This window comes from Taudactylus pleione, unplaced genomic scaffold (assembly GCF_031769625.1).
Source record: "Taudactylus pleione unplaced genomic scaffold, aTauple2 ptg000130l, whole genome shotgun sequence".
Lineage (NCBI taxonomy): Eukaryota > Metazoa > Chordata > Amphibia > Anura > Myobatrachidae > Taudactylus > Taudactylus pleione.
Window position 1 is genome coordinate 5,787,769 of NW_028284532.1, and position 20,601 is coordinate 5,808,369.

General features: G+C 42.0%; 1 protein-coding gene across 1 annotated transcript in view; it reads left to right on the forward strand.

Annotated features, from left to right (window-relative positions):
• Nucleotides 1-16,519, forward strand: part of LOC148523541 (uncharacterized) — a 55,759-nt gene extending 39,240 nt beyond the window's left edge. The window contains exons 3-4 of the mRNA XM_088473120.1: nt 15,337-15,651; nt 16,380-16,519. Coding sequence (XP_088329246.1) covers nt 15,337-15,390 — 54 coding nt within the window. The 3' untranslated portion in view covers nt 15,391-15,651; nt 16,380-16,519. The remainder of the gene's footprint in view (nt 1-15,336; nt 15,652-16,379) is intronic.
• Nucleotides 16,520-20,601: the final 4,082 nt, after the last annotated feature.

Consider the following 20,601-nt stretch of genomic DNA (forward strand, 5'->3'; position numbering starts at 1 on the left):
AATGCTAACGCAGCTGAATCAATTACAAGCCAATTAGAAGTGTTATTAGCTTCAACAAACTATTATTAGCTGCTTGCATTGTGTGGCTCAAAATAGAAATATCAATCCTAACATCAATAACATTCGATAGTATCGATTGTACTCTGGGGCTTGCGAGAGCACGTACCCAACCTCAAGCTGTACGATCAGCCAGGCCTCGAACCTGCTCGCAGAGTGACGTTTTACTACTTCCGGCCTTCTATGTCAGTCGTAGCAGGTAAATTATGTACGCCCCTAAAACGCCCTCAAAACGCTGAGGCACGTCTGCGTTTTCAGACGACCACCCCCGTCAACACCCACAAACGGCCTTTCATGTCATTCAACTCTCGGAAGCCACTTCCTGCTCATAAGCCATACGATCTACAGCATTTTGGATCTCAAAGCCTCGTACGCACATGCGCACAACTAACCGTGCGCATGCGTGGTTTGGAAACATTGGATGGTACGACCGAGTGGCCGCTTACGGCCGACTCTGAATGAGGTCCCAAGTGTGGTGGCGGTTGCGATGCCTGACCTTCTCAACACTGGACGGGAAGAGGTGGCTCTTTCCACCATTTGCACGTCCTCTGCGAGTGCTGGAAGGAGCACCCACAGTCTACTTGCTGATATGCAAATTGAAGATGTCACTGTTGAAGTACAACAGGATGAGGATTCTGGTGTAGCTGGCGCTGAGGAGGAAGTTGGCGAGGAGGATTCTGAAGGTGATGTGGTTTGTTTAAATCAGGCTTCGGGGGAGACAGTTATTGTCCGTGGGATGAAAAAGCTAAGGATACTGAATTTAAACCTCTATACGCTCCTGCCTATACCTTCTAAAAACCTGCCTATACCTTCTAAAATTGATGCTATTTGCATAGGCAGTCATACAGTAAAATAAAAGCCTTCAGACCTTGAACATGTGTTTACAAAGCACAAAGTATTATTCAAGCAAAGTACAGATAGTTACACGCTGTGATCTAAGTACAATTTAGCACAAAGAAATTATACAGACCCAAGGTACAGTTATACATACGCACGCGCTCTGGGACCGGCATCAACAAGAAACCTCCATCAACAGCATCAGCATGAAGACTGGGGTCAGAACACACATATGTATACCCTTACAGAAATAGACTATACAATAGAGAGGTTTGTTGCGATCCTATTGGTTCTCCATCACAGTGCTTCTGTTACAGGACATTTAACAGGTCGATTCAAATGGACACAGATCAGCCTCCGACAGCCTATTGTCTCCTTTTTTCCCCTGCATGCAAATCTAAGCTGTTAATTTTACAAAGTACATTTTAGTGTTTTAACTCTCTACTGTTCATAAGTTGAGAATGCAGGTTGCGATCTTCTCACCAATGATACCGGAAAGCTGTTGAGAAAGAGTCGATCAGTACAACACCAAACACTGTTTGCTTATCATGTACTAAACCTCAGATACGAAATAATATTTTATTTCACAGCATTAGTAATAAATGTATAAAACTTGAATCTTATATTTTGAAGCTATGGAACCTTTTACGTGAATGTGCAGTGTGTAAGTATTAGGGGTTTGGGAAAAGACGCTAGTTAACTTGGGGCAGATGCATATGCACGAAGCTAATAAATAGCGTTCGCATGCGGGGTAGTATGCATTCGCTAATGTGCGACATGTTAACAGTGCAACTGTGCATAATGTGCAGTGTTTATGCATGTGATTCTATTTATGATGTATTTAAAATATATATATATATATATACACTCCTTACTAACATTTTTAAACTGCAATGCAATGTGTTATGGGCAGTGAGCTTCACTCTCAAACAGGGTGGAGACACCCTGCCGATTGCTGGTACCATCCTGTCTGAGAGTGAGTTTAAAAGCTTTCTTCTGCCTAATTAGGATACCTGTGTCAGTTCTTTTAAAGCAGATTTCTTACCATTGTTCATTCAGTCAAATTCAAGTGTCTGGGCCATATTACAATTGCCACAGCTACACCTATCCACATGTGGGGGTCTCTCCCTTTACATGCAAAAACACCCACAGTTCCTGGTGTATTGTCTTTTCTAATTACTTTTCTCAGGAAGCTGTTTTTCTAGACTCTGCGTGAATACTGTGTTTTTTATAGTATTTTTTATGCAAGGTTGTCCTAAGATACATCAGGGTATGGTTTCTGAAAGGATTATTAAAACATTTCCATATGTACTGAGCTCGTGAATTGTAACTTAAAATGGCGCTGGGCGGCCATTCGCAAAATGGCATCATGTAGATTCTTATTTTTAAGATGGAGTCTGGTTTCCATTTGCAAGATGGCGTCGTTTCAATCTAATTTTAAGCTGATCTTGTTTCAGCCAATTATCCAGCTTCGACAGTCCACCCTTTGATAGCGAACAACATGCTATCACATTCTGGTTTTACAAATATTTAGGCTTACATTTTGATATATTATTTAATGTTATTATGGGATGGCACAAGGTGGTTCTGAATCCATCAATAATGTGTCTCTGGGAGGGGACATAAAACTACCATTATACGCACACCACGGATCTTGGAAAATCATGGGAGTGATGTGGGGATGCATCCATCCTATAAAGGCAGTCTTGAGGGGGAATAGGGACTTACATTATTTGAGGTGTTTTTAAAATATTTTAATAATACATTTTATGCACGTCTAAATATAATACATTATATGATGGTATTTCCTAGTTCAGGGTTGTAATGCAGTTCTATATTCACCCCAGTATTCATATTGTCATTGCTGACCACCATCATAATTTTGTTCTTTCATTTTACCTTATCTTTACATTTTACACACTTCACCACAGTAGGAACACACCGGACACATATGCCAATTACTATGATGACAACCAGTATGAGGATCAGGAGTTTATCTATGCATGCGATCATTTCCTGGACCCATTTCCCTAGGCCTGAGAACCATTTCGCTGGGTTCAACCATGAAACCCACTCCTCTACCTTCTCCACTTCAGCCAATGAAGCATTATGGTTCTTCCAAACTTCCCATTTTAGCTGCAGAATTTCATCCATCTTTCGGTCTATCACCTCCTTGGGGTCGCTGGTATCATTGGTGACATAGGTGCAACACTTCACTCCAAATTGGGTGGCCAAAGTTACGCAGTACCCTCCAGTGACAGCAGTTAAATAATTCAACACTAGCCTGTGTTGCACCACTTTCTTGTACGCTTGTAATTCTCTCCCTGTATACCTGAATGTGTCATTGTACATCTCGGTGATATTATCTATCAATTTAGCAAGTTCCTGGATATATCTAAAATTTTATGTACCCCGAGCGATCCTGGTGGGATCCAATGCGACTAAAACTTGAAAGCCAGTTGTCTCACTGATTAACTGAGTGGCTTTATGCACGTCACCAGGTATCATATTTCTTTTGCCTCTGTGTTCATATTGTGTGTGAAGGTAAGGTGACGGTGTGTTTTTATGTATACCCAGCATTTCAACATGTGTGAGGGTCATAACTTCTGGTACTACTCTTCCCAGGTAACACAAACCTTCGGAACTCTGGGAGAGCCATTTACACGCTTTTCTTCCACATATGAAATATACATTATCAGGGAGAACATAAGGAATGGTATGCATCATTATCATTAAGCACATTTCCCTTGCAAACAATCCTATTTCTGGGTCTTCCATCTGGTACATGCAAGTTTCTGGTTGCATTATCTTAGTACAATATCCATTTGGCACCTTATCAATAATTTCTTTGATGAAACTCAATGTATACCGATACCTAAAATGTTTCCCACCAGACATAATGGAGCGCAGCAGATCATGGTTTATGGACTCATTATCAGCTCTTTGTGAGAAGGTCATCGTCTGATTATTCCCCCACTTCCCAACTCCCGGGTTTATTGGGGTTGGTTATGTTTAAACACAAAAGTGATCTATCTACTTGGAATTGATAGAGTTTGAAATGAGGTGGTTTGGATGAGAGGAATTTTCCATCCAATGTTTTCCCTTTTTGTAATTCTAAAATTTCCGTGATATTCAGCGGAAATGGCACCAACCCTACATTATGCTATCCCTGTGGCACATGTGAACACACCCAGCAATCAGTTTGATTTAACACTTTGCCTACCATGCTATGGTAATCCTTTAAAGGATACCCACCCCAGTACGGGTTATATTTAGGATGGCACCGTTGGATACAGTTTTCATCAACTAGGGACCCACATAGCTCACAAATACAGGAATCTTCAGACGATAGACCTCCACACCGTCCCCGAGTATCCGGAATGACAGCTCTCTTAACAATAACAGTACTAAGATTGGTCAGACACTCCCCTGATTGGCATTGCACTCCTGACTCCACTCCATCAGCACTGCCATCAGCTCCCATTTCCTCGATCGGTCTCCCATCACAGAAACGGGATATTCCTGAACCGACCAAGATGGTGAACACTCTAAAAGAGAATATGAAAATGAACACAGCAGGCCCAACCATTGTCACAACAAAACCTGCAAGTTTCTTTTAGTTCAGGTATCTCACTACAACCTTTTCAATCCTCCCGGAACAAGCTCGCGAGCGACAGGTCCACACTATAAGTCTTGTCTCTGACTTGTTTCTCCACCGGTTGATTGACCTTTTTGCAGTGAGTGGAATGGACCCAGGTATCTCTTTCGGCCACCTTCAAAGATGTAGTACTTGTCAGCAGCACCTGGTACGGACCTTCCCACCGATCAGTCAAACAACCTGAACGCAAGAAATTTCTGATCATTACATATTCTCCTGGTTCAACATCATGACACTTAGTTTCAGGCATATCATTAGACAACAATTTCAGTTTCTGCTGCTGCTGCTTTAACTGCTTACTCATATATATAAATTACTTTACAGTTACCTTGTTGTTACCCTTCAGATCTCCCTGTGGACTTATAATCAAATGAGGTTGTCTACCGAACAATATTTCAAATGGGGACAGATTCAGAGGAGGTCTAGGAGTGGTCCTTATGCTATGTAGAACCAAAGGTAACGCCTCTGGCCATCCTAGTCCAGTCTCTGCCATGATTTTACTTAGCTTATTTTTAATAGTCCCGTTCATCCTCTCTACCTTAGAACTGGCTTGCGGTCGGTAGGGGGTATGAAGTCGGCTATTAATACCCATCAGCTTACACATATTTTGAAAAACATCACTGGTGAAATGAGTACCCCTGTCACTTTCAATGATTCTAGGGATGCCGTACCTGTATATAAATTCCTGACTATTTTCTTGGCAGTAAACGCAGCAGTATTAGTGGCCGCTGGGTAGGCCTCAACCCAGTTAGAAAATACGTCTGTGCACACTAATACATACTTAAGGTTCCTGCAGGGTGGTAATTGGATGAAATCAATTTGTATCACCTGGAAAGGTCCATCAGTCGGTGGAATGTGGGACGGTTCGGTAGGGATCGCTTTCCCTATGCTCTTTCTCAAGCAGCTCAGACAGTACATTGATATCTTTTCTGCTTGTGAAGAAAAACCTGGTGCGCACCAGTATGCCCTCACCAACTTGCACATACCTTGTTTGCCCAGATGAGTCAGACCGTGTGCTGCCTCAGCCAGGCTGGGGTAATATGCCTTGGGGGCTACTGGCTTACCTTGTCCGTCCCTCCAGAGCCCGGAGGACTCTTGCCCACATCCCTTGGACTTCCAGATGGATTTTTCCTGAGTTGAACACAAATTTTGCATCTCAATTAATTTCAGCATATCAATTGTTTGGAATGACATAATTGTTTCAGTTGGAGAAAACATTTTTAACCCTGCTGCCAATTTTGCAGCTTCATCAGCTCTGTTGTTGCCCAGTGACACCGGGTCATCCTCACATGTATGGGCTTTGCATTTAATTACTGCCACCGCTTTGGGCAGTTGGATTGCTTTTAAAAGATGTTTTATGTGTCGGGAATGTGCAACTGGTGTGCCTGCTGCTGTCATAAAATTTCTCAGACGCCATAGAGCCCCAAAATCGTGCACCACCCCGAACACATACCTCGAGTCAGTGTAAATGTTAGCAGATTTGCCTGCTGCCAGTTCACACGCTCTAGTTAGTGCTACCAACTCTGCCACCTGGGCTGAGTGAGGAGGACCAAGAGGTTTAGCTTCTATGATGTCTGTGTCATTTACAACAGCATAACCTGTACATAATTCACCTGTGTCTGTTTGTCTATGACAACTCCCATCCGTATAAAAGGTCACATCCACATTCTCTAAAGGTGTGTTATGTATGTCAGGTCTAGCAGTAAAGGTCTGGTTCAGATATGTCATACAATCGTGCGTATCATTATGTAGACTGAACTCACTGCCCGCCAGCAACTCCTCTCCTTCCACCCTTTGTACATCATGTTGTACATATGGTAGATATGTTGCTGGATTCAGCGTAGTGCAATGTTTAACAGTAATATTTGCAGGAGCGATTAGTGCTAGTTCCCATTTGGTAAACCTAGCTGAAGAGACGTGTCTGGTTTGAGCTGAGTTCAACAGAGCAGATACAGCATGGGGAGTGTAGACAATCATATCATGACCCAATACTACGTCCTCACTTTTACTCACCAATTGAGCGGTAGCTGCTACACTTCTTAAACAAGTGGGGAGTGATCTTGCCACAGTGTCCAATTGGGCACTGTAGTATGCTACGAGCCTACTGGCATCACCATGTTTTTGTGTAAGGACACCTGCAGCACAACCATCGGCTTCCGTACAATACAAATCAAAAGGTTTTTCATAATCAGGTATTCCCAATGCAGGAGCTTTTGTCAGACTATCCTTCAGATTAAGGAAAGCCTGCTCTGATTCCTCTGTGTGTATGACACGATCGGGCTTTGAGGAAGAGACTAATTCCTGTAAAGGTAAGGCCAAAATAGAAAACCTGGGATCCACATTCTACAGTATCCACACATTCCCAAGAAGGTACGAATTTGCTGTTGATTCTGCGGCAGTGTCATGTTTTGTATGGCCTGGATTCTATCTGTTGTAAGATGTCGTAACCCCTGGGTTAGGCAGTGTCCCAAATATTTTACTCTGGATTGGCACGGCTGTAGTTTGTCCTTAGCCACCTTGTGTCCTGTTTGCGAGAGATGAAGTAACAAAAGTTTAGTATCATTCAAACATGACATAAACGAGTCAGAACATAGCAATAAACCATCCACATATTGAATTAGAACAAATCCATTGGCAGGTTGAAAAGATTGTAAACAGTCGTGCAATGCCTGGGAGAAGATACTGGGGCTGTCTATGAAACCTTGTCCATGTGTATTGTAAACCTCTGTATGTAAATGCGAATAGATACTGACAGTCAGGATGGAGAGGCACAGAGAAGAAAGCAGAACAGAGGTCAATGACAGTGAAGTGGGTTGCATTTGGTGGGATCTGCATCAGAATGACAGCTGGATTTGGCACTACAGGGAATTGGCTCTCTACTACCTTATTAACACCTCTAAGGTCTTGTACCAGCCTATAACCCCTCCCACCACTCTTTTTTTACCGGAAAGATGGGACTGTTGGCTACACTAGCTGTACGAACTAAAATTCCCTGTTGCAATAATGGCTCGATTATTGGGAAAACCCCTAATTCTACCTCCTGTTTTAGTGGGTACTGGCAAATTTTTGGAGCTTGCCTACTGCTTTTTAAATTTACCATTACGGGGCTTACGTTTGCCATTCATCAAGTGTCCTGTCCATCTTTAGTCCAAAGGGAATCTGGAATTAGGGACAACATTTCATTTATCTGAGATGGATTTTCATTTAAACTTGTAGAGTGATACATTATCCTTTGGGGAGTGTTCAATATATCCCGCACCTCATGTGCAACTCTCTCTGGGATATCTAAAAATACACCATCAGGGGTGCAATATATAACACATCCCATCTTACATAACAAGTCTCTGCCCAGCAGGTTAGTAGGAGCCGCAGCAGCCAGGAGGAAAGAATGCCTGGTATGCAACGGCCCTATAGTAACCTCTGTGGACTTTGTTAAAGGATAATGTTCCACTTTACCTGTTACACCCATTGTTGGTACTGTCTCGTTGGTCACCTGTAAATTAACGGGAGATTTTATCACTGACCTGGTCGCCCCTGTGTCTACAAGAAAAGGATATTCAGTACCAGCTACATCAACCATCATGACCGGTTCTTTCCTAGTACTTCCCGTTAACCTGACTATCTGTAGATTACAGGTATGACCTGACCCCTAGCGTTGGCTACCATTCTCCAATAAAGCATTTACGGCCACAATTGGAGCTGGTGCCTGCTGGACATTTGCTGGCCTCTCTGCATATCCCTAATGGGGATATCCAGGTCTCTGATTTGGGGTTCCTACTCTTTTACTGTACAGTTTCTACTTAAATGTCCTGGTTGTTTACAGTTAAAACATGTTCGTGAATCGAGTGAAGACATGTTGTTGTGAAGTTTGAGCAGAGGGTAAAGGTGGTGGATATGAGTAAGGATAGGGAGGGTAAGGGTATTGTGGGGGATAAGAAGTTTGTGAGTAGTATGGGACCTGTGGTTGTGTCAGGTTAGTGGGATAGAGTTGTGTTTGTTGATGTGTGGGGTTAGTGAGGGCACATACTTGTTCAGATGTGAGTGTGTGTGCAAGTGCAAGTGTGTCTGTTGGCTGTGATGTTACCGTCATTCCCTCCAGAGCTTGGATACTGACAGCCATAAGTTTTTTCTCTCTGGGCTTCTCTCTTCTTTGAGATGTTTTTATCATGTTCGATGGCGGTTTCTATGAGGGCATCTATTGTGAGTCCCTGCCAGCCAGGCTGTGAGGTCTGAACCCGAGTTTTTAAACTCTCTTTCAGACCGTCCACGAGTACCGTGACTATCATTCCCCTGTGGTGAGTGCTATCTTTAATATCCTCTATCCCAGTGTACTGGGTGATAGCCTGCAGAGCCCGATCGCAATAATCTTCTGCAGTTTCACTCTCCTTTTGCTTAATATTGAAAATTTTATTCCAGTTAACTACTACCGGAAAATATATACCCAATTGAGTTACAATGCGGGAAATGTTACGTTGATTTAATTGGTCGGTTAAGGGAACGTCACCATCCAATACACAATCCGTGATACATTTTGTCACGTCGGTATTGCATGGCAGACAGGCCCTTAACACCACACGCCAATCTTTATTAGTTGGCTCATGTGAACTACCCAAATTTCACAAAAATCTTTGACATTTGGCTAGTTCCTTTTTGGGATCGGGGAAATCATTTATGATGGAATTTAGTTCTGCTCTTGTCCAAGGACAATGGACAAGGGAATACTACTTCCCTCGTGGGCACTATACCGTTCGCATCTGCATTTCCATTTGGAATGGTTATTGTCCAAATGGGATGCAGACCGGTAGCGCTGCTACCTTTGACCTGGTTACCTGGCTGGGGGTGTAGTCTGCTGCTGCTACATATGGTATGAACAACTTCCTCTACGGGTGCAGCGGGTGTTAACACTTCGCTTGCTGTTACCGATGGAGATGGCGGCACCACCCGTGATTGTGGTGATGCAGCATCTATCATCTGCACAGCATGGGAAATGGCGGATATTACAATAGGCTCATCATCCACATCATAAACATTTTCTTTATGGTTGCTTAAGAGAGGGTACAAATTGTTTGTTACATTTTTATGAGTATTTTTGGTAACTGTACTTGCACCTCCATCCACATAAGGTGGGGGAGGTGAGCGTGAACTGCTGGCAATACTCTCCACAACACTACCTTGCCGCATGTGCGCGCCATTTAGCGGCTCGCCCGTATTGCAATTTAGTGTCGTGGATGTATTCTCTGGCAATGTGCTCGCGACGCTAGTTTGCGTCGTTTGCACATTTTTATGCCATGCATCCCCTTCATGCTGCCACAGTTTTAGACATTCATAATATTTAACCTTTTTCTCTCAGGAGCGCATCAGACTGATGTGATCCCGGACATTATCTAATACATTTTTATCAAAACTACCAATTCTGGGAAACGGTCTAACACTCCATCGTCATTTTAAACCATACATCACAATACCTTATTGCATAAGTACCGTGCTTAGTATGCATAATATGACGAGCCGATCCGATCGGCGCCTCCATTAGCAGCACATCATTGTCTAACATCTCTACTGTTTGCGCGGCTCCCATTCTGAGACAAAATCCTACGCTTTTCAATGAAGATTTAAACTGGTGACAGACAATGAAGATACTTTCACTTACCTGTGGATGATTTAAGTCGGCGGCGCCCACACACCTGGATAAGATTTGAAAAAGGCAACTTCCACACCCTGATAAGATTTAGTAAGGCAGCTTCCACACCTATGGAAGTTTATATGTCGGCCACTTCCATGCACCTCTCTACAACAAAGACAACATGTACACCTGCTACTGTGTATGGAACGGTAAAGCTGCTTACCGAGTGACTAGCACTTAGCCCTTAATGGTCATACGGTACCTTTAACTGCAGGGAACAAGGTTCCCCTACCAACAAAACACTCACTGTTACACACTTTTTCCTGTGCAGAAAAATACACGTTAACCCAGATATTGATAATAACTGAAAAATGTAAACCTCAACGGCTTTGTTCAAACACGTGGCAGCACAACTGGAAGTACGTATACGCTATTGTGCGACCAGACGCATACACAATAATGCGACTACCACACAACTGTATGACAACCTTTAGCTGCGTCACAAGATGGCATCACTGCGATTCAATTTTAAACTGAACTTGTCTGAGCCCATTACTCAGCTTCGACACTACTAAAACTTGAAAGCCAGTTGTCTCACTAATTAACTGAGTGGCTTTATGCACGTCACCAGGTATCATATTTCTTTTGCCTCTGTGTTCATACTGCGTGTGAAGATATGGTGATGGTGTGTTTTTATGAATACCAAGCATTTCAACATGTGTGAGGGTCATAACCCCTGGGACTACTCTTCCCAGGTAACACAAACCTTCGGAACTCGGGGAGAGCCACTTATACGCTTTTCTTCCACATATAAAATATACATTATCGGGGAGAACATAAGGAATAGTATGCATCATTATCATTAAACACATTTCCCTTGCAAATAATCCTATCTCAGGCTCTTCCATCTGGTACATGCAAGTTTCTGGTTGTATTATCTTAGCACAATATCCATCTGGTACCTTACCAATAATTTCTTTGGTGGAACTTAATGTATACCGATACCTAAAATGTCTCCCATTAGATCTAATTGAGCGTAACAGATAATGATTCATAGACTCATTATCAGCTCTCAGTGAGAAGGTCATCGCCTGATTATTCCACGTCACTTCCCAACTCCCGGCTTTATTGGGGTTGGTTATGTTTAAGCACAAAAGTGATCTATCTACTTGGAATTGAAAGAGTTTGAAATGAGGTGGTTTGGATGAGAGGAATTTTCCATCCAATGTTTTCCCTTTTTGCAATTCTAAAATTTCCATGATATTCAGTGGAAATGGGACCAACCCTACATTATGCTGACCTTGTGGCATGTGTGAGCACACCCAACAATCAGTCTGGTTTAATACTTTGCCTACCATGCTATGATAATCCTCTAAAGGATACCCACCCCAGTACGGGTTATATTTAGGCTGGCACCGTTGGATACAGTTCTTATCAACTAGGGACCCACAAAGCTCACAAATACAGGAATCTTCAGACGATAAACCTCCACCGTCCCCGAGTATCCGGAATAGCAGCTCTCTTAACAATTACAGTACTAAGATTGGTCAGACACTCCCCTGATTGGCATAGCACTCCTCCTTCTGACTCCACTCCATCAGCACTGCTATCAGCTACCATCTCCTTTATCGGTCCCCCGTCACGGAAACCGGACATCCCCGAACCAACCAGAATGGTGAAAACTCTGTAAGAGAATATGAAAATGAACACAGCAGGCCAGTCCATTGCCACAACAAAGATCTGCAAATTTCTTTTAGTTCAGGTATCTCACTACAACCTTTTAATCCTCCCGGAACAAGCTCGCGATCGACAGGTCCACGTTATCAGCCTTGTCTCCACCTTGTTTCTCCACCGGTTGGTTGACCTTTTTGCAGTGAGTGGAATGGACCCAGGTATCTCTCTCAGCCACCTTCAAGGATGTGGTACTTGTCAGCAACATCTGGTACGGGCCTTCCCACCGATCAGTCAAACAACCTGAATGCAAGAAATTTCTGATCATAACATATTCTCTAGGTTCAACATCATGACAGTTAGTTTCAGGCATATCATGGGACAGCAATTTCAGTTTCTGCTGTTGCTGTTTTAACTGTTTACTCATTGATATAAGATACCTTACAGTTACCTCGTTGTTACCCTTCAAGTCTTCCTGTGGACTTATAATCAAATGAGGTTGTCTACCAAACAGTGTTTCAAAGGGGGACAGATTTAGAGGGGGTCTAGGAGTGGTCCTTATACTATGTAGGACCACAGTAATGCTTCTGGCTATCCAAGTCCCGTCTCTGCCATGGTTTTACTTAACTTATTTTTAATAGTCTCGTTCATCCTCTCTACCTTGGCGCTGGCCTGCGGTAGGTAAGTGGTGTGAAGTTGACTATTAATAGCCATCAGTTTACACATATTTTGAAAAACATCACCTGTTGAATGAGTACCCCTGTCATTCTCGATAATTTTAGGGATACCATAGCTGCATGCAAACTCCTGTACAATTTTCTTGGCAGTAAACGCAGCAGTATTAGTGGCCGCTGGGTAGGCCTCAACCCAATTGGAAAACACATCAGTGCACACTAATACATACTTGAGATTCCTGCAGGGTGGTAATTGGATGAAATCAATTTGTATTACCTGGAAAGGTCCGTCAGTCGGTGGAATGTGGGATGGTTCGGTAGAGATCGCTTTCCCTATGTTCTTCCTCAAGCAGGTCAGACAGGACATTGCTCTCTTGCTTGTGAAGAAAAACCCGGTGCACACCAGTATGCTCTTATGAATTTGCACATACCTTGCTTTCCCAGATGAGTCAGACCGTGTGCTGCCTCAGCCAGGCTGGGGTAATATGCCTTGGGGGCTACTGGCTTACCTTGTCCGTCCCTCCAGAGCCCGAAGGACTCTTGCCCACATCCCTTGGACTTCCAGACTGACTTTTCCAGTATTGAACACAAACTTTGCATTGCAATTAATTTCAGCATATCAATTGTTTGAAACTACATAATTTGTTCCGTTGGTATGTTTATTTTTAACCCTGCTGCCCATTTTGCAGCTTCATCTGCTCTGTTGTTGCCCAGTGACACCGGATCATCCTCACATGTATGGGCTTTACACTTAATTACTGCCACCGTTTTGGGCAGTTGGATTGCTTTTAGTTTTTGTTTTATATGTCTGGAATGCTGCTGACATAAAATTTCTCAGACGCCATAGAGCTCCAAAATCGTGTACCACTCCGAACACATACCTAGAGTCCATGTAAATGTTAGCAGATTTGCCTGCTGCCAGTTCACACGCTCTTTTTAGTGCTACCAACTCTGCCACCTAGGCTGAGTGAGGAGGACCAAGGGGTTCAGCTTCTATGATGTCTGTGTCATTTACAACAGCATAACCTGTACATAATTCACCTGTGTCTGTCTGTCTATGACAACTCCCATCCGTGTAAAATGTCACATCCACATTCTCTAAAGGTGTGTCACATATGTCAGGTCTAGCAGTAAAGGTCTGATTCAGATATTCCATACAATCGTGTGTATCATTATGTCCAATGAACTCACTTCCCGCCAGCAACTAGTCTCCTTCCACCCTTTGTACATCATGCTGTACATATGGTAAATACGTTGCTGGATTCAGCGTATTGCATCGTTTAACAGTGATGTTTGCAGGTGCAATTAGAGCTAGTTCCCATTTGGTAAACCTAGCTGAAGAAACATGTCTGGTTTTGGCAGAGTTCAGCATGGGGAGTATAGACAATCATATCATGGCCCAATACTACGTCCTCACTTTTACTCACCAATAGAGCCGTTGCTGCCACACTTCTTAAACACGTTGGGAGTGATCTTGCCACAGTGTCCAATTGGGCACTGTAGTATGCTACGGGCCTACTGGCATCACCGTGTTTTTGTGTGAGGACACCTGCAGCACAACCATCGGCTTCCGTACAATACAAATCAAAAGGTTTTTCATAATCAGGTATTCCCAATGCAGGTGCTTTTGACAGACTATCCTTAAGCTTAAGGAAAGCCTGCACTGATTCCTCTGTGTGTATGACACGATCGGGCTTTGAGGAAGAGACTAAGGACCTCATTCAGAGTCGGTCGTTGCGGCCGCACGGTCGTACGATCAACGACCACAAAATCCGATCGTACGGCAGGGCGATCATAAACAAAGTGACGCCCATTCGTTAGCACTGCACCTCCTCTAGCACCGACTGATCTGAACGAACGATCGAGTCAATTGTAGTCAGGCGCTGTCAGTTGCTGTATGCTAATTATGTTCTGATGTTTGCGGCCGTATGTGCTGTTTTGATGGTCACATGTCATGTTTACATGGACTATCGATCAGCTTGTTATTAGCTTGTTGGCAATTATCTAATTAAGTGCTGTTCTTTCAAACGAGTTTTTTCTCATGTGTCAATAAACTTTATTGTTCATTTTGTGGTTGTTTTCTCCGTTCATATTTTTTCACACAATTTTAAAAACAAAGTAAGGTTTATTAACTATGAATGTCCGTTTGCTAATTGTGTTAACTTTATAAATGCATGTGCATTTTGCGTTAGGATCATTAGCACTCTTATGTTTGCAATTGCACACTGCGTGTTGTAGCCAATCAAAAGTGACCTTATTTTTCGGGACACATGTTTAAAGGATTGGCCAATAGTGTTTTTTTTGAGGAAAGTGTAAATATTTTAGCCAATCATCTTTTTTGTACCCCATGTATATTTCATGTTTTCTGTAAAATCGCCCATTGCCATCATGAGAGCCGCAGCGTTTACCAGGAGAGAATTGCTTGTCCTGGTAAACATCATGGACAGGCGTATTACCCAGGCTGTGTTGCTCTTTCGAATCGCACAAAGCGGGCGGCCTATGCGGAGGTGAGGCGAGCCCTCCGATCTGCGGGGTATAGGCGAAACATTGCCCAATTAGAGAGGCGCTGGTCGGACCTGGGCCGCCGGTCGCCTGTGCTCCTCATGAATTTGCGGGCGCAAATACGCAGACGTAAGTATGCGTTTGTTTAAAAGTATTAATTAGTGGACTGTTAAAAATGTATGTTCCTTTGCCAATTATTTTAGTCAATGTTAAAAAACCCTCCTGTATGTTGTCTCTATTGTACAGAATGTGTACTTGTATGGTGTAACCAAAATTCGAAACTTAATTTTTTTGATTTTATGTTTACATTTTAGAAGCCCAGCGGAGACAGAGAAGGGCACGCCGAGTGCAAAGGCATGCTACTGTAAACCAGCAGCCCTCACCTGCATCTCTTCAACCCAGCCCTCCCTCCCCACCACCATACTCCCCCAGTAACCCTCCCTCCCTCTACCAATCCTCCCCAAGTCTTCCTCCCTCCCCTGCCCACTCATCCCAAATGTTGCAAATCTCCCCTCCCTGTGATCTTTCCTTCTCCATTTCCCCTTCAACCATTCCCCCCACTCCCGAATATTCTCCCTCACCCGAAGGATCTCCGGCACCATCTGTTGCTGTGTCGGAACACTCTCAGGGTATGTTTTTATAATTACATTTTTTGGGGTGTTGTTGTTATCCATGTATTTGTACAAATTTCTGACCTTTTTTTGTTGTTTTGAAAATTTGCTGTATGGGGTTCAACATCATTGCGCAGTAATGCTGTTTTTCAGAATTACGACCTTATGTTTAGTGGCTGGCCCTTTTTTTGATTTGGGGATCTCAAAAATATAGGTTTTTTGTTTTTTCAAAAATGTTTTGGAGTTTTAGGAAATAATGATTACATTTGGATTAGTATTTTACAATGTAAAAAAATCTGTCACCAAACTTGGCAAGGTGCTAGGAACCAGACTACCCTTGTTGATGTTGTGTACACTATGTTTAAAATGTACTAATGTACTTAGGCAAAGTGATGTTTTACATAGCAAACCAACACATTCTATTTTTGGTTTATCAACATCATTCTAGAAGTGAATACGTGCATTGTGTTTTAAGGATCTGGCCATCATGACTTAAGAATACACCTCCCATTATTTGTAACATCATCATAGTGGATAATGGCTTATGCCACATAGTTAGGGTTTCAAATTAGTTGAACAACAGAAAAGTACAAACCTATTAATAATGTTGTGTGTCTGATACTTTCAAGCACACCGTAACATCAGTGTGTTTAAACACTTTTTGGTACATTGAATAATGTGTAATGTTCAAATGTTTCTAATTGTAATGAAGTATTTAATCCTCAAAATTTTTATATTTTCCACAGATCTAACCCACATCCTGAGGGAAATTCGGGAGGAGCTGTGAGAGACCTTGGGCTATTTATTGCAGGCCGACTGCTGCCTACAAAGATTAGTGGGGCGTTTGGAGGATGTGTAGTTTTTTTATTTTTGTTTTTTAAATTTTTATGACACTTAAAAAAATAATAGTAAAGTTTTGTTATTTCCAACATTTGTCCTCTTTTTTGCCACACATTAAAGGGTGTAATTCTGCATGTCAAAAAATTTAGGACCAAAGGTGGGTGCCTTTCCATAGTGTAAGAACTTAAAACAAATGTATTAGTAAACCTTAAGAACATTTGCAGTAATGTTATTTATTTTTCAATTATGTGTTGGCATACATTATACACCTCAAAATGGCTTACAATTTTTTAAAACAAACAAACAACAACATTTTTAATTCATTTAAAACATTTATTACATAACAAACATGTTGCCAACAGGCTTTTAATGGTAACAAAAAAATCATAACAGATTCACACATAACAAATGTCCTCATGGTTTGTGCAAATTAAACATCTGGCTTAGTCGAACATAAACAACTATAGTAAAAAACAAACAGATTTTGGAATGGAAAACATCAATTACTAAAACAAAAGGCAAATTAACTAAACATGTTGGGGGATATCCGTGCAAAATGTGTTAGTTGTCCAAAAACATACAGGGTATTGGCAATGGGTTGCATTTTTTAGCAGGTTTTGGAAAGTGTTGTGATTTTGTTGGTAGGAAAAGAAAACAAAAGAAAAAGGTACACATTAAAATACATTTTGCAAAATTGTATTTTCTTTTCCAAAAAATGTAAATATGCATACCTAAAAAAATGTGAAACGACATCATCGCGTCTGGCCCCCCCGACAGCATCACAACACCTTCTTCTGGGGGGCCATCCTCTGGCAAGGCCTCCTCTGGCTGCATGGGTACTTGACTCCTTATTGCAATGTTGTGTAAAATCCCACACAGGACCACAATGCGAGAAACCATATCCGACGAGTACATGAGTGCACCACCGGAGAGATGGAGACACCGGAACCGGCCCTTTAAAAGGCTGATACAGTGCTCCACCATCTGCCTGGTGGCAGTAAACGCGGCATTATATTGAGTTTGGGGCCCTGGTGTGGGAGTCAAATAAGGAGTCAGCAGCCAGGGCGTGCAAGGATATCCACTGTCACCTGATGGAAATGGGACACCAAAAGATACATACATTTACCATGAGAACCTGTTTACACTATTACTAGAAATACATACTGGATTTTTACTTACCAAGAATCCACGTGTCACCAGCTTGCAGTGTGCTTAATTTGGGCCAAATCCCTGAATGCTGGATCACATATGCATCATGGCTGCAGCCTGGGAATTTGGCATTCAGGGAGAGGATCTGGAGGGAGGCATCACATAGCATCATTACATTTAGGGAATGGTAATGTTTGCGGTTCCTATATATTTGTTCCCTGCATGCAGGGGCTGAAGTGCTATCTGAGTGCCATCCACTACCCCTATGACGTGTGGAAAGCCTGCAATTTCAAAAAACTTCTGCTTTACCACATCAAGGGCTTTCGTATCCAAAGGCATACTAATAAAATGTGCTAGATGATTGAAAAATGCATCTAGCACACGCCTCAGGATCCATGAAAATGAGGGCTGGGAGAGGCCACCCACCAGCCCCACAGTGGTTTGGAAGGACCCTGAGGCACAGAAATGTAACACCGCCAACAACTGTGTAAATGGTGAGATTGCTGTAGGAATGTTAATCTGACTTTCTAGATCATTCTTTATTATTGAAAGAGTGTCTAGGATAATATTTGGAGGCAGGCGATAAGTTGTTACAACCACATCATCAGGCATTCCAAAAAGGGTGACATGTGTTCTATATATCTTGGCCCTTGCACGCCTCCTATGCCTATGCCCAGGAGGAGGCTGAGGAAGGTTGGTGGGGGTCAACATGGCCACTATTAGCTGTCCAACATCGCTCTGTAAAGTTAAATTAATATTTTTAATTGGTTCTGCAGAGTATTTTGATATTTTGTGCAAAAATACTTAGCTTTATAATAATGGTGCATATTCTTACAGGGTCGGGCAGTGCCATCTTCGGAAATCACTACATGTGTATTTGTTGTACGATTTTAAAATGAGAGGGAATAACAAAAAAATATAAAAATTTTTGAGGTCAAACCAATATTACTACTTTTAGTGTTAAAACCATGCTTAATTTTTAAACTCGCAAATATGAATTGTTGTTAAATGTACAAACTTACATTTTAAAAATAGATCAATAAACAAAATTCCCCAAATTTTTTTTTAAAAAATTCCTAAAAAAATATAAATAAGTGTAGGTTGGAATAAATAGACACTTACCTAATTCAAGTCCAAAATGGAGTGTTAAACACCTTTAATAAATATTTAAATTTTTTTTAAAAAAATTAACAAAAAATGAACGATTTTTAGGATTGTTGATCCCCCCCCAAAAAAATGCAGTAGGCTGGCACACTTACTTGATTCTTTGAATAACGTTGGATTTAGGAAGAAGACAAAAGCCCGGCCAACCAAACCAATCAAGTCACCGGATCAAGCACAAAAATTAACGGGGTTTTTCAAAGTCCAAAGCAATCAAATTTGTCAAACCAAAACCACCACCAAAAACAAAACACACACAAAAAAAGGAACACAAAAACCAACACCACAAAAAAATAAAAAGGAACACCAAAAAGAACCACCAAAAAAAAGGAACACAAGAAACAAACCAAACAAAAAGGAACACAAAAAACAAACACCAAAAAAAAGGAACACAAAAAAAAGAACCACCAAAAAGAAAGGAACACAAAAAAAACAACCAAAAAGAAAGGAACACAAAAAAAAAACCAAGCCTAAAAAATAAAACAACAAAAAATAATAATAAAAATAAAAAACCACTACCAAAATAAATTCAAAACAAAAAAAAAATAACAAAAAAAACACAAGCACCTCTCAATCAACTTCAAACAAACACCTCTCAAACTACACACACAAGCACCTCTCAATCAACTTCAAACAAAAACCTCTCAAACTACACACACAAGCACCTCTCAATCAACTTCAAACACATCTCAAACTACACACACAAGCACCTCTCAATCAACTTCAAACAAACACCTCTCAAACTACACACACAAGCACCTCTCAATCAGCTTCAAACTATTTAATTATTAGCAATACACAATCTGTGTTAAATTTTCTCACGTCGATATTGCGTGGAAGACAAGCCCTTAACACTACTTACCAATCTTTGTTAGTTGGCTCGTGGGAACTACCCAAATTTCTCAAAAATCTTGACATTTGGCTAATTCCTTTTTGGGATCGGGGAAATCATTTATGATGGAATTTAGCTCTGCTCTTGTCCAAGGACAGTGCATTACTACTTCCCTTGTGGGCACTACTCTGTTCGCATCCGCATTCCCATTCGGAACAGTTATTGTCCGGATGGGATGCAGACCGGCCGCACTGCTACCTTTGACCTTATTACCTGGCTGGGGGTTTAGTCTGTTGCTGCAACGTATAGTATTAACAACTTCCTCTACGGGTGCAGAGGATGATAACACTTCCCGTGCTGTTACTGATGGAGATAGTGGCACCATTTGTGCTTGTCGTGGTGCAGCATCTAACATGTTTACAGCATAAACATTTTCCTTATGGTAACTTAAGAGAGGGTACAAATTGCTTTTTACATGTTTATGGGTTTTATCAATAACTGTACCTGCACCCCCATCCACATAAGGTGATGGTGGTGTGCGTGAACTACTGGCAATACCTTCCGCAACGCTACCTTGCCACACGTGCATGACATTTTGCGGCTCGCACGCATTGCAATTTAGAGCTGTGGGTGTACTTTCTGGCAATGCGTTCGCAACGCTAGTTTGCGTCACTTGCACATTTTTAAACCATGCATCCCCTTCATGCTGCCACAACTTTAAACATTCATTACGGGCGGCATGTTTTACCTTTTTAGCTCGAGAACGCATCAGGCTGATGTGATCCCAGACATTATTCAATACATCTTTATCAAAACTACCAATTCTGGGGAACGGCCTAACACTCTTCATCGTTATCTTAAACCATACGTCACAATACCTTATTGCATAAGCACCGTACTTAGGGCCTGATTCAGAGCCGCTCGTAAGCAGCCGCTCGTTCGCTCTGGGCGATGTTCGCACAACTGCGCATGTGTATGGGTTGTAA